The sequence below is a fragment of the Mycteria americana genome, chromosome 1, assembly GCF_035582795.1.
Source record: "Mycteria americana isolate JAX WOST 10 ecotype Jacksonville Zoo and Gardens chromosome 1, USCA_MyAme_1.0, whole genome shotgun sequence".
Lineage (NCBI taxonomy): Eukaryota > Metazoa > Chordata > Aves > Ciconiiformes > Ciconiidae > Mycteria > Mycteria americana.
The window spans coordinates 149,183,067-149,193,539 of NC_134365.1; the positions used below are offsets into that span (position 1 = coordinate 149,183,067).

General features: G+C 44.3%; 1 protein-coding gene across 1 annotated transcript in view; it reads right to left on the minus strand.

The window, feature by feature from the left end:
- CNGA3 (cyclic nucleotide gated channel subunit alpha 3) overlaps positions 1-9,367 on the minus strand; it is a 33,143-nt gene extending 23,776 nt beyond the window's left edge. The window contains exons 1-2 of the mRNA XM_075523673.1: positions 9,266-9,367; positions 846-977 (exon numbers count right to left, since the gene is read on the minus strand). Coding sequence (XP_075379788.1) covers positions 846-946 — 101 coding nt within the window. The 5' untranslated portion in view covers positions 947-977; positions 9,266-9,367. The remainder of the gene's footprint in view (positions 1-845; positions 978-9,265) is intronic.
- Positions 9,368-10,473: the final 1,106 nt, after the last annotated feature.

Here is a 10,473-nt window from a genome sequence, read left to right on the forward strand (position 1 = left end):
GATCACATCCATACTAGATGCTAGGGGCATGCAATCCAAAATTATCATAACGCAGGCAGTCCCATCAGCCCAGCAGGACTTTGAGTGCTCTAGTCTGGGTACACATTTGAACAGCAAGGTCCACATAGCAGAGGTGGTTGACCGTAACAAGCCAGAAGCAGAACACTTTTTCCAGTCTGTACAGGTGCTGTGGATCATCAGACACTTTCCTGCAGGCCCAGCAGGGTTTGCCCAGACTAGACAAATGACTGGTACTGTGTAAAGTGTAAATGCAAGCTCACTGGCACATTTTAAGCAGCCACTTTAAAACTATCAAAACAGAGAAAAGTGAATATAAAGAAACCGTTACAGGTCCACTGTACAGTGAGAGGCTCTGAAAAGCCAGTACAAAAAGTCAATATTCTTTATACACTACAAATGTTCCCTTCACAGGAACTAGGCGATTTGCAGAGGCTACTTTTAAAAAAAACTTCCTGAGGCTTTTCCCTGCATGGCATTGGGAGGATCCCTTTTTCTCCAAATCCCACAGACTGGGGGAAGCACAGACCCTGCTATCTGCATGGTGACCTGAGAAAGAGGTTTATCCTTGATGAGTTGGTGTAATTCCCACTGATGTGAAAATGGGGTTTATTTCTGAGGTAATACAGATTCTGGTTCCAAAACTGCAAGCCATGACAACCTTCCTGTTGTTGTCTCTTCTGTACTTTGGATATACATCGTTAAGTCAGTTAAGTGCACTGGGTCAACAATATCATGATATAACACTCCCATAATGCAGAACTAGAGGAGTGTCACAAATTATGCAACAATCTGTCCTCTTGACTGTGATGAAAGGAATGTATTACCTGATACAGCCATTTTCAATCCTTTCAATGTCTTCATCAGTAGTTCTGACAGACAGCCTGTGCATACCAGGGTAGGAGTGCTGGGTGTTGATTTTTGCCATTTTGCTTTACATATCAACATCTAAATGACAGCTGAAACAGAGGGAAAAAGAAAACATTTTGTGAAGGCTGCAAAAGAAATGTGCTCAGTACTTAAAAAGAGTGATTTCTTAAAACAATGGAACAGCAAAAAGCAAATTCAACCATTTAAAGAATACCCAGTGATATTTACACACACAATATGATACCTGTGTCTTGATTTATTTGCACTAGACAGAAAAAAGTGCTAGTAAAAGTGTAACAAAGAAAATCCATCATGACCAAAGAAAAGGGTTACATGACACTATATTATTTTTAGTCTCTGGGCTTTCTGAATCCCTACACTGTCATACCTATTATCCATAGTGAAACTGCATTTAAAATCTCATTAAAAGAAGATACAGTTAGAAAGCCAACCAAAAAAAGCTAGGCAATACATGTGCTAGGACAACCCATTCCACTTTAAGTTGATCCCCTTGTGCTAATTTTATCTATTTTATTATGAAGTTTTTTATTTTGAAAATGCATATTAACCAAGCAGATAATTAATGAAATTATTTTGGTTATTAATGAAATAATTAATATCAGCTTAATATATGCTATGCATTAATTCTGTATTATCTAAACTCTGCACTAAACACATACTAGGTTTTTTCCCATTTATTTCCAGATGTAATTTTTGTTATAATACTTCAAGACAAGCTCTGCTAAGATATTTAGCAGCCCAGCTCCTACAAGATTTAGGAAATTCACCTAAATTCCTTTCCAGATTAGGCCTTCAATGCCTTAGCAACATTAGTAAGTCAAATTCATATCACATCTATCCCTGCTAAACAAGTTTTAAGACCCAAGACAAGTGTCTCTCAAAATGAGGGACTGAAAGACTGTCAGTAAAAGTTTTGAATTTTGAATATTTTTTTTTAAGTTTTGAAACTCCATTCAGGAACCTTTTTTGTTTCAGGTATGACTAGAATGAAATTCTCTTGGGACCATTCAACTACCTCAGACCACCTACTGTCCCTTTTTCACCTGTAATCCTCTGTCTCACTGACCACACAGCATTCAGCTTTAGCAGCAAATGAAATACAGACCTTACCGAAACTAACAATTCTGCCCTGAATTATTCCTGAAGCGAAGCTCACAATCATGGTTAGGTCTATGTTATGCATCCAGTTTCTTAAAATCCAGATACTTGATTTATCCTCCACTTAATTCCCAGAGAACTAAAGGGAATCATATATAACTTTTAAAATTATTTAATATATTTCAAAATATAAGATAGATTAACTTAATTTTTGCATCCAGAAATAATGAAATTAGTCTAGAAATAGCCCTAGGGCATCATTTAACACCTGGAAATCTGGTTAGTACTTCCCATTTCGAATTTTACCTCAGTGCAAGTCAATTGATGTATAACTGTGTCTCATCTTAAACTGAGCCCTGTACATACTGGTTAACTTAAGCTTTACTGGGGGAAAAATGGGCATTTCTATGACACATTGATATAAAAAAAATAGAGGGTCTTTCAATCCACTGTCAGATTTGAATGTTCACTCAGAAGAATTAATTCCTAAAGTGCAGATAATTTATGCTAAAAACATGACATAAAATGGAAATCAATGAATACTGGTGAAAAGCATGTAAACTACTACCTTATATGCTTCCAAATTAACTGTATGCTCTCAGAAAGGGAACCTGAACGCTATATATGTACAGCTCAGTGAAATGCCCTGGTCAGTGCAGGACAGGCTTGCTGACACGATAGCTAATGATGTATACATGGAAAGTGTTAATGACACAAAGAATACTAAAACTGCTCCATGAAACAACGGTGCGGGCTTATCTAGAACACTATTAGTTCTTCTCTTAAACAGAAAGACACTACAGAATAAAAGCATGGCAAGAATGATCAAGGACATAGAAATGGGAAAGAAAAGCAGGGCTTGCTTACCCTAGAAAGGCAAAGGATAAGAAGCTATAAAATAAAAATATGTAGGCAAAATTGGAGCTCATTTGAGAGCCCTCTCAATGATTTCAGCTGTAAAATCCAAATTCAATATACAGTGTGGTCTGAACTCTTATTCTGCACTAGACAGGAGGAAAGGGGGAGGGAAAAATTTCACAGGAATACTATTAAGCAATAAAATACATTAATATATTTTTTGAAGGAGGTAGGGAGAGTGGATGAAGGTTCGTTATTAAATTGTGCCATGCATACCCAGCTGTGATAGAGCACAACAGAACACAGGACTGGTAGAAATAAATAATGCAGTAATTTGGGTGCAGCACAGGTGGTGAGACCTCCTGAAGCAACATGGTTTGGCCCTGCATGAAGCACATAAAATTCTGACAAATTAACTGGCTAGCTGATAAAGGAGAAATATTTGCTCCTTCTAGGCCTCCAAGGTTCCTAATGATAAATGTGTTTAATGGTCTAGGGAGGAGATCAGCATTTCAAAACGGGATCCAAAACCAGGCAAGCGACTGACCAGGGAGCAGCTGAAAACGAGCATGGAGCTATCAGGAGCCAGCCAGCAGGAAAACGCTGCAGAGGCGTAAGACTCCGCAAACGCCTTTTGCAGGGCCGCAGAGAGACAGCTCCAGCTAGCTGGGATCTACAATCCTAAAACCGCCACTAAAAGCTGGTGCTTACAAGACATTTTTAAGAACTGAGTTCAGCTTTATATTTAAAAACACGGTTGTTACAGTAGTGTGGTGGGTTGGCCTTGGCTGGCTGCCAGACACCCACCCACCCAGCTGCTCTCTCACTCCCCCTCCTCAGCAGCCCAGGAGGAGAAAGTAAGATGAGAAAGCTCATGGGTCAAGATAAGGACAGGAAGATCACTTACCAATTATCATCACAGGAAAAACAGACTCGAATTGGGGAAAATTAATTGAATTTATTGCCAATTAAAATAGAGTTGGATGGTGAGAAACAAAGACAAAATCACCTCCCCCCCCTCCTTTTTTCCCCAGATTCAACTTCACTCCTACATTCCCAACTCCTCCACCTTCTCCACCTTGCCCAGCAGCGCAGGGGGTGGGCAATGGGGGGTTGCGGTCAGTCCATAATGGTTCCTCTCTGCAGCTCCTTCTTCCTCACAATGTTCCCCTGCTCCAGCGTGGGTCCTTCCCACAGGCTGCAGTCCTTCACAAACTGCTCCAGTGTGGATCCACTCCACGGGCTGCAGCCCTTCAGGATAAAGCTGCTCCAGCGTGGGTCCTCCACGGGCCACAGTTCCTGTCAGGAGAACCTGTTCCTGCATGGGCTCCTCTCCACTGGCTGCAGTTTCCTTCAGGAAATATCTACTTGCTCCACCGTGGGGTCCTCCACAGCGGATATCTGCTCCAGCACGGTCTTCTCCAAGGGCTGCAGGGGAATTTCTGCTCCAGCACCTGGAACAACACCTCCCCTCCTTCTCCTCTGACCTTGGTGTCTGCAGAGCTGTTTCTCACACTTTTTTTTTTCCTCACTCCTCACACACTACCTGTGCGGCATTTTACCCTTTCTTAAGTACATTTTCCCTGAGGTGCGACCACCGTGGCTGCGGGGCTCAGCCGTGCCCTGCGGTGGGGCCGCTGGAGCCGGCTGGAACCGGCTGTGTCCGGCACAGGCAGCCTCGGCCTCTCCTCACAGAGGCCCCTGCAGCTCCCGGGCACCTGCACCCAATGCAAGGAGCTATCTGCCTTTTATAAAATCCCTGTTATCTTTGAAGTACGCTCTCTGCTCTGAATATTTAAAGCTAGTAATCACACTGAGGGTAAAACGTGATTACCTAAAGGCTGACAAGTCTGATAAATCCATGTGAGGCACTTAAAACAGGTATTTAGCTCACAAGCAAATTAACACGAGAGAGAGAGAGAGAGAGTGAGACAGATAGATAGTCCTCTGAGCCTGCATCTAGTTACCCAGTTTTAGGCAACCAAATTGGAGAACCGGATCCTTAAAGTATCCTTGTAATTTTTAATTTTCCAGAACTCAGAGACTTATCTTTAAGCACACCAAGTCAAACTATGGAAAACAAAAACTGCCTCAGGTTGAAGAATTTTCCCGTGTCAGACAGCAAAATGAAACTTATCTGAAACAATCCTAGCTCTTAAAAGAGTGACATCTTTACCAATGACTTCGGCAGAATTTTAACATACTTTCTCACTTAGTATTTCTTTCCCTGCTACCAATTGTACTAACCTGAAAGAGATGAATAATAACTCCACACTCAAGAATATTGCTTTTCAGTGCATAAATCATTGAGACTGAAACTAGAGCTAAATGAGAAAGATGTACTATCCTACTAAAAATACAACAAATTATGCATTACTGATAGCTCTCCCTACTCCAAATGCAAATAGTTCATGTACGCTTTTATCCTCTTCCTTTCGGATTCAATAGCAACTGATGTTTTGTGTCACATCATTATTTTATATGCACTGTCTGGTATAAAAGACCTGTTTTATCAGGACAGCCAGTTGTTTGACAACAAATACGAGTTCAAGTAACATATGAAAAATTCAGATTCACATAAGCATTTCCTGATTTTGAAAATCAGGTTCTACTTATCTCTTTATAACTACAACATTAAAGACTTAGAACTAGAGGTACAAAGGCTGCAGTATCTAAATTTTAGGAGCTCTACCATCCAGTGGATTTCCTACAGAAGTCATGCAGAAAATCAGGTGCAGAAAATCAGGAATCAGATGCTGGGAAAGAAGCCCTGTATGCTAGCCAGTACGAAATGACTGAAGCTAAAACAGGAGACTGAAAATAACTGGGCATCTAACTGCAGGCCAAAAGGAGGTGGCGGCCAGTTCACAGCCATAACTCCCCCCTTTCTCAAGTCTATTCACCCATTTCCAGCAAATTGAATTGTGCTTAGGAGCTGGGCCTCAAAAATGAGAAACTTTTCAAGTCTGCTTCAAATGAAGCAAGCCAAAAACAGTTTTCCCCCTTTCTCCAGAGTCTCCTGCCAGTAGATTATGGGATACACTGACACACTTTCTCATGGGTTTGCAGTGCTCTGAGAACACATAGCAGAGGAGGAATACCCGTTTTCAGCACCCACTGCACAGCCAAGGCCTCTGAGCAGCTTTGTGGCCTGGGTTTCAGACAATTTTGCACATGCTCTGTAGCAAAAAATACCCCAACACACAGGCACACATTTAAATATTACAAATTATATCAAATTTAGGAAGTTGCTGGCTATCAGCTAAGCCACCAAAATGAACTGTGTAGCCTGTCAAAATTGTCCAATAATGCATATTAGTTTAAACATCTGTGAAAGAAGTTTGAATTACTATAGTCTCCCTCTCAAGGGTATTGAGTTCACATTTGGGCTACTCTAGCAGTTCCCCTTTTGGGCAGAATATGTTAATCACCCTAACTTAATTCAAAATTATTAACCAAACAAATATTAATACTTCTGATATGAAGTAAATGTAGTTGTTTATCAAGTAATCATGGCAGATCAAGTTGTTTATACCACCACTTCATATTCTTAAAGCTTATTTATTTAGGTTAAAAGGACTGCAGACAGAAAATATGGCAGAATTCAAAAAACAGCTTTTCAAGGTGAAATATGTATCACTGTCACAAAGTAAAAGGTGACTTTACATATGATTTTATAATGGATCTTATGTATTTGTGTAGTTGGTAATATTCTGTTGCTCTTGCGGCTTTCAACAACATTTTACTTACTGTTATGGAAGCAGTGATAAGCTGCATAGGATCACTTACATCATTTTAGTTAAGACACGTTCCAAATCCTCATACAGCCTCTCAGGTTCAACCCTGGTAAGTCTTTGGGATTTATTTTGGGATCTGACCTCCACCTACATGATCCTTGTTACATCACTTCGTAATAGTTGTAGTTCAGCTGTATGTTGTGTATGTTATGTGTGACAGTCTGCAGTTCCAATGTATCAACAGCACAGGCAACAAATGGACTTCAAAGTCTGGATGCTGGACCTTTAAGCAACTATGTGATTTGAAGACAAGGTGCAACTTTTTTCCTCAATGATTTGGAAGTTTGTAAATTAACCTGCAGATTTAACTCTGGCACACTCTCATGGAAATCAGCTTTGTATAATGGTGATTTATACAACCAAGCCCAAGGGGTTGAAAAAATAATAAGCAGGCTGCAGCACCTTACCCTCATGAATCATTATGCATAACAGTTTAAATCAACAATTCTTATATCCCATGACCTCTTTTAAAAGTACACTTTTCAAATTTTATTACTCTCTGCTACATCATATTGCATTTTCCATAGTCTGTGCGCACTGATATCTCCTGAAAATGCACATAATTTATATGCATAGCCTAGTAACCTCAGTACTAAAGATTTGTCAAACAAATACACTACCTCTCACAGGTACTCCAGGAGGTGCATATACTACACACAACATTGCATATTCATATATGTATAATTTATCGTTTTAGAATGAAATGCATATGATTATCCTTGATCCATTTGATGATTGAGTCCCTGCCACCCTGTAGTAGCAAAATAATCTTTTAAATAAATTGAATTATTGGACTGAGTTTCCCTTCTATGAATTATTAGTAATACAGTTCAATTTTATAAGACTTACTAAATTTTTTTGCAGACTATTTTCTATGAATGTATTATTTTTTAGACCGGAAACTGTTCAGGAGAAACTAGCCATGTATATTGAACATAACATGGTAAATTAAAACACAGTAAGTTACAAACCATAGTTGACTGGACAACCAAGTCACATCGTGTTGTTTCTGTTGCTAGTATGGGTTAGAATGATGCAGGTATCCATGTTTCTATACAGAAAATGAGCTCCGTGCAAGGCTTCTGTAACCACTGTCTAAAATTTACCAGTTCTGCCAACATCTCTGTCCGTGCATTCATTTGCCAAGGTAACTCTTAAAAGTGAACATAACAAGGGCATCGACACGGGTAAAACACAGCAGGTTTATTTACATTTCCGAACGAGTATCTAGAAAATATATATATATATATATATGTTTACGTGTGTGCACGTGCATGCACGTGAATGTTACCCATTCAAAGTCACTCTGTGTAAACGATCACAGCCATCCCATTTGGCTAGGGAAGGAAGACACGAGCAGTAATTTGTATCACGTTTCACATGCAGTAACAAGGCATTTGACAGAAGAGGATTTAAGAGATGCTAATGAGAAGAGATGGCAACATTGGAGAAGGCTGCAGGATAACGTGCTGAACCGAAATGACAGAGCCTGGGTGCAAACTGGATGACAAAGGCTGGGATGCGCAGAGGTATACAGAAGGCTGAGCTGAGAGACGCTGACATGGAAGGATGGTGTATAATTTTTTAAAGCTGAGGTGCTCTTTCCTCCAGTCGTTCACTGCTTGTTTACCATGATTACCCTTGCTGATTAGACATCCTGACAGTCCCATTATCATCTGCACCGTGTATTTTTCTAATCAGATGGTTTTAGCATGCATACTCAAAGAAGACAACATAAAAAATATCAGAGAAAAAAAAAACCTGTGCCAACGGAAGGCAAAGTTATGCTATTTCAAAAACTGTAACATCTGAAACTACAATTTACTCAGCTGTAACAATGAAATTTACAGATTTTAAATACAACACTCCTCTTACTACTTGCTTTGAAGGTAACAACTCTGAATCTGGACAACAAAATATAGTAAAAAGTGTCCACTACTAACCAGTACCAACATTTACATTTAACATCTCTTCAGAGATTTAAAGTCAGGTTCACGTAATTTTTCCTTGTCTTCTTTTGGCTTTTTCCTCTTAGCAAGTGAGTGGACCATGCATTAGAGAAAGACACTGATTATAGTCATTATTGTATCTTGCACATTCTTAGGTTTACACTACACAAGTTTTGCAAAATATGTCATATTGCTAAAACCAAGGTCAATTTAGTGGGAGCACCAGGAATCCCAGGAAAGTGATTTCCTTTCACTGCGCTTGTAGTATTTGCTAGCATTTTCTTTACACAGGCTTTGACAACCTCATGCTTGTACCACAGGCACCGGACAGCAGAGAAGTTGGAGACACATGGATCAAACTGGTAAAGCTGAGCCTCAGTCAACAGGAGCGGGGTAATTCCCCCCAGCCCCACTTCTGTACGGATGTGTGTCCTGAATCCAATTTAATAGTGGACACACGGATCTTTGTGTCAATTAATCAAATTCACACTTTTCTTTAAAACAAACAAACAAACAAAAAAAAGAGGTTGTTATCTACGTTTCCATTTCAAGCTTTTGAGTCAAGGTTTAGAACTGAAGTCAGATGCAGGACACGATCCCACTCTCACGGGCATACCAGAAACGGAGGCTTACTGCCTCCTCTTCCAGACTCACCTTTCCGCGCTTTGCTCCGCAGTATCCGAGTTCAGAAACTCTGTCTGTCTGTCTGTCTGAATGCGGGCGCTTCGGGGCCGTTATCCTTGAGCAACACTGACAGGCAGCGCTGCCCTTCCCCGACGCGGTTTCGGCCCGGACCCCGCTCCCAGCCCGCGGCGCCGGGAAGCCCCGGCAGCGGCAGCCCTCCCCGGCGGGGCGGCCCGGCGCGGCCCGGCCCGGCGGGGGCGGCGGGGCAGGGCCCGCCGCGGCCGCCCCTCCGCGCGGCGCGGGCGGATTACCGCCAAAGCCCGCGCTCCTAAGCCCGGCTCACCGGGAAAAGCCGCTCGAAGGGCTTTGCGATCCTGTTAAGTTCTCGGAGAGGATCAAGACGTCAAAGCAGCTCGGCGGCGCCCGGCACATTTCTTGCCACGCCGAGGAAAGTTGGGAGCCCGCCGCGGGCAGGGCACGGCCGGCCCGGGGCCGCTGGCGGGGCGCGGATCCGCAGCCCCGGGGCGGCGACACCGCCCCCCACACGAAAAGCGACGTGGCCCTGCGAGGCGGCTCCCCGCGGAGGCCCCCGGCGGCGACACACGCCCCGGACCCCAGGCACTCGCTACCTGCGGGGCGGAGCCGCGCCCGGGAGGGCGCTCATGCCCTCCCACCTGCGGGGGTGGCGGGGGTCGGAGCCGGCGCGCAACCCGCCTCAGCCTCAGTCCCTCCCGGCCGGGCGGCGTCCCGTCGCCGATGCCATCCGCCTCCCAGCCGCGCTCACCGCTCCCGCCGCTGCCTCCGCGGCTGCTGCCTCAGCCACCGCCCCGCGGAGAGGCCGGGCGGAGGGGGCAGGCTCCGCGGCGTCCCCAGAGGGGCCAGGCTCCGCGGCGTCCCCAGAGGGGCCGGCTGCCGCTCGAGAGGAGGGCTCCGTGCCGCCAGAGACAGCCGGCTCTCCGCCGCCCTCCCCCGCCTCCGCGTCCCCGCACACGCCGCCCCCTGCGCCTTCATCTGCCGCCAGCGGCGGGCGCGGAGGGGCCGGGCCTGGCGGGCTGCCCGCCGCGCCATCCCCCAGCCGCCGCCTCGCGCGCCTGGCCGTCCGCTGAGGGCGGCGGGGCAGAGGGGGGCAACGGCGGCGGCGGCGGCGGGAGCGGGTTTGGGCGGGCGGGGAGCGGGGCCGCGTCAGGGAGGCGGGTGGGGGACGTGCCGCTGCCAGCTGGAAGCGAATCCCCCCCGGC